Source organism: Anopheles aquasalis, chromosome 2 (assembly GCF_943734665.1).
Source record: "Anopheles aquasalis chromosome 2, idAnoAquaMG_Q_19, whole genome shotgun sequence".
Lineage (NCBI taxonomy): Eukaryota > Metazoa > Arthropoda > Insecta > Diptera > Culicidae > Anopheles > Anopheles aquasalis.
In genome coordinates, this window is record NC_064877.1 from 21,820,001 (window position 1) to 21,824,318 (window position 4,318).

The window sequence follows — 4,318 nt, forward strand, 5'->3', positions numbered from 1 at the left end:
TCATGATTCGTACGTTCTTGATGAAGGACTGGCTGACGGTGGAACCGCGCAGAAACTTGTCGCCACCGGCGCCCGTGTTGCCGCTGGCGGTTGCCTGGCCGTCATCGAGCTCGTTATCGGCGTCGAACTCACCGTACCGTTGGACCGATACCAGGGTGTCATCGAGGGAGTCGGGCAGAAACTGAGACTCCTGCTGTGGCTGCTGTTCCCCGGCTGACGATCGGTGGTTCGGATGCACCATGGTCGAACGTCGATTGGCACCATTAGTGTTGTCGAGGTTGTAATAGCGCATTGTTGTACTACCGTTGCTGGTGGTAGTAGTAGTAGCGGTAGTGGTGGTGGTAGATGTGGTCGCCATTGGGGGTGAAGTAGTTACCACCGCCGATGGTATCGACGTTATCGTCGGTGAAGAGGAAGAGTTGCTAGCATTGAAAAATACATTCGGATTGTTTCTGCTGCTACTGTAGCCGCTGGTGGCGTGACTGGCATGCTCCAACACTGGCGGTCCCTTGGTGCCACCGAACAGACTCCACAGTCCCCGGTTCGTTGGGCGGTCAGTGCCGGAAGCACCGCCGGTGAATTGATTGCGAGCCACCGATGGCATCGTATCGGCCAAGCTAGAGCTAGATGGTTGCCGTTGTTGCTGTTGCTGTTGGAGTTGGAGCAGTTTTGACTGCTTGCCAAAAGAGCTTTTACGGTAATCATCGTCTAGATTTAACGAATCGAAATTACTTGATTCATTCTCGTTCCCTGGCTGGTAGTGCTGCGGTTGTGGCGAACCGGCACCACCGACGGTAACCGCCGATGTTGCTGCTGCTGCTGCTGCCATGCCGGTGGTATTGGAATGACCGTGGTGACCGAACGCGGACGAGGGGAAGACGGCCAGCCCCCGTGGAATGGTCTGACCGTGATGGTGACCCGGTTGCACGGAGCTGTGCTCTGAGTTATTGTTTTCAATATGTGTATCGCCACCCACCCCACCCATCAGTCGCCCACTGGCACCCCCGGCGGTCGTGTGTCTTCGCAGCCCCGTACCATGCGGATCGGTGTACGAGAAAGAACTGGGAGGTAGATGATGATGATGATGATGAAGAGGATGGGGATGATGAGGCGTCGAAGAAGCAAGATGGTACTGATGCTGTTGTGATGGGAAATTCGATTGCGAAATGCCCTCCGGACCGGCGGATAGGTGCAGCGGAAGGTAGTGACCACCGGACGCGTTGGAAGGATCGTTAACCTCGGCCGACGATGTCGGTGAAAGGTTCGGGGATGGAAGGATAATCTTGTGACGGTTAACCGTATCAGCACCGACACGCTTCACGTTCGAACGGTGCGATCGATACTTGGAGTTACCGCCACCGATCGTGGCCGTCGCATCGTACGGTTTTTCGGTGCGCCCCGAACCCAGTGACTGCCGTTGGCGTGCCATCGTCTCAAACGCATGGATCACGCTTCCGACACGCGTCGTCACATCGGGGATTCCCAGAGGACCACTAAAAAGATCACGCTGGTGGCGCAGGGTGCTGAGCACCAGATCGGCATCCGAAGCCATCGGTTCAAGACCGGTTGCACTCAACTGCTGCAGACCTTGCTGTTGCTGCTGCTGATGGTGGTGCTGATGGTGGTGCTGGAGATGATGATGGGCATGCAGCAACTCCTCGACGTTAGTCGACTAGCGAGTGAGAATATGTTTAAGAAACGGAACAGAAAGGAGGAAAGAAAAAAAAAGAAAACCAATTGGAAAATTATAAAGTAAAGAAACAAATTCGAAAGAAAATTTAAGAAAAAAAGCAATAGAACGGAAATGTAAAACCATATGCCGCACTGCGGTCACAACTACTGAAACCGGATCCATTTCCATTTGTAGGTGTTTGCTCTCGTCTCTTGACAACCTCTCTCACGTCCTCCTTTAGTCATGTCTCCGGTGTTCGATTACATTTGCAAAACGATTTATTTTCAATCAACCGCCTCGATCGGAATGAAGTAAACGACGGCGACTGGTGCCGCAAGCAGGATAGAATTGTACGCCAAAGATGATCTCCATATTTGTTCCTCTCTCTCTCTCTCTCTCTCCCCGGAAAGCAATGGCGCTCGAAGACTCAGAGTCATCGGACAGATAAGCGACAATGCCCGGTTACGTTGTTGGAAATATGAATTGGTACATGTAACCAGAAACCCCGGGGGTTTGCAGGGGAAATCGAGGGAAACAATGTACAAAACCGCCTTTGGCCAGACCGATGGCCAGGACTCTCATCAGCAAAAATTGTTTATTTCGGTGCGGCATGAGCGACTTTCAATTTGCCGGAGCAACGTGGAGCCGGGTCGGTTTCGCAATCGGAATGAAATGAAATTCCATTTTTTCCCCCGACAAGGAGCTGCTCCCTGGAGGAATGAACCCGCGCCGAGATGAAGGCTCATCTTCATCGCTACGCACCAGTGCACTTGACGGACACCGTGGGGGCAAGACTGATGGCCCATCTCCTCCGTCCTCCACGGGGCTCTGTCAGCCGTTGCTTCGCTTTGTTATTTTTGGATCAAAATGCGTCCCCGGCGCTGGATGTTGTGTGTTGACTTTACGGCCTTCCAGGCCCAATTGGGGAATCTCCGGATGGATCCTCTTTAACCCATAGTCTCCCTGGGGACACAGAGAAAGAGAGAAAGCGTCCAGGAGTGTCCAAAAAGATATCTGATTCCCATCCACTGTTTGCAAGCATCCGGCAGCATCCTGAAGGTCGGTGATTTGCTGGCGCACGCAGGAAAGGGACGGCAGAAACTTGTATTTATTATGTTGCTTGCGCTTGCGTCCGTGGCCGTCGGCATTACATTTTGATTGTGGCCCTTGGTGTCGAAAACCGATTCGAACGGAACACAGGCGCGAGATGCGACAGATTTCTCGGCATGATTGCGTACCATGCAGCACTATCGCTTTTAGATGCGCTTGTCTGTGTGTTTGCACACCAACACTCCACTCCAGCGTGGAGGCTAATAAAAAGGTATGGCCGCTTACATATGTAGCGACAACCGGATATCCCGGGGTTCAACAGCACCACCAAATGCCCTTCGCTTCTACGGGATGGGTTTTTGGGGGAAGTGTGGCTGTCACGTAACCAGGAATTGGTCATGTTGTAGCGCTTGCAGGAAATTCACCCTTTCGCTAACGTGGTGCACCGGAGGTAAACATTCGCTTGTAACGCGGTGCGCGCTCTCTCTTCCCCGATGGATCCTGAGGCTCAATTTGCTTACCTTGACGGCAGACGGAACCGTGCCCCGAATCGAATATACCGAGCATACCGAGATCGAGACGAAATTGGCTTCCGATTCCGGCAGCCAAGCATGAAAACTATTATTTGACTCGATTTGGCACTTTTTGGGGGGCCACTGAACGAGCAGACAGGCAGGTAGGGTAATCATTTCGTTTCCAATCTGATGCTGGAGCATTAAAAAGAAAATGGAATTCCTCACGTGGGAAGGCTTCCGTTCGTTTTGATGGAGGTTTTTTCCCCTTCTCTCCCCAAACTTCAAACGAGTAAATCGCAATGGATCGCTTGCAATCGCAGCTTATCATAAAACGAAGCTGCATTCCTGGCATTTCGTTGCAACCCCGGAACGATAATGTTTTCCATTTCCCGATAACATCTGCGCTCAGCATTTGCACGCGAGATCAAAGACAATCCATTGAGCGATGAGCAGGAACGATAAAGCGCATCGAGCATGCAGTTATGCAGCATGCCATGCATGCTGCACTCCGTTGCGATGGCAACAGCCCTTTTGTTTAGTTTTGCGAAGCACTGATCCGCCTCGGCTAAGGTGTCGAGACAGAGGCGTTAGCGCCAGAGAGGAAAGGTGTGAAAAGCTATGAATTGAAATTTCTGTCTGGCAGCTGATGCCGTGAATCAATTACAGCCCGAAACTTTCATCGTCCGGATCCGTGGTCCGAGGAAAACATTTTCTTAAGAACTCATCCGTCCGGCAGCTTTCGAATGAATCCCGAAACGGTTAGATCACGGATCGGTTCCCATAAGATAGAGCATCGTATTGATTGCAGCAGCAGGAGGAGCAGCAGATGGTGAAGCCATTTCCAGCGGATTCGATGCATCCTGGTTCCCGGAGTTGCCGGCACCATAAACATGATTCGAAACCCTCCTTCGAGCAATAAAATTTTCTCCAAGGATTGTGCTCAAACCAAACCAAACCAGGGGCCTTCGTATTGCCTACCGTATTTCATCCGGATTCCGGCATCCGGTGACGTTCGATTTTGCCCCGGATTCGGATTTGAGGGGGCAGTCGGTGCCTTTTGCGCCGAGCCGATGATTATCGG

The 4,318-nt window shown here is 52.1% G+C and overlaps 1 protein-coding gene across 1 annotated transcript in view; it reads right to left on the minus strand.

Annotated features, from left to right (window-relative positions):
• The window catches only part of LOC126572730 (uncharacterized protein DDB_G0271670-like), a 1,998-nt gene extending 446 nt beyond the window's left edge, over window positions 1-1,552 (minus strand). Inside the window, exon 1 of the mRNA XM_050232274.1 lies at window positions 1-1,552. This exon is cut by the window's left edge and continues 446 nt beyond it. Coding sequence (XP_050088231.1) covers window positions 1-1,552 — 1,552 coding nt within the window.
• Window positions 1,553-4,318: the final 2,766 nt, after the last annotated feature.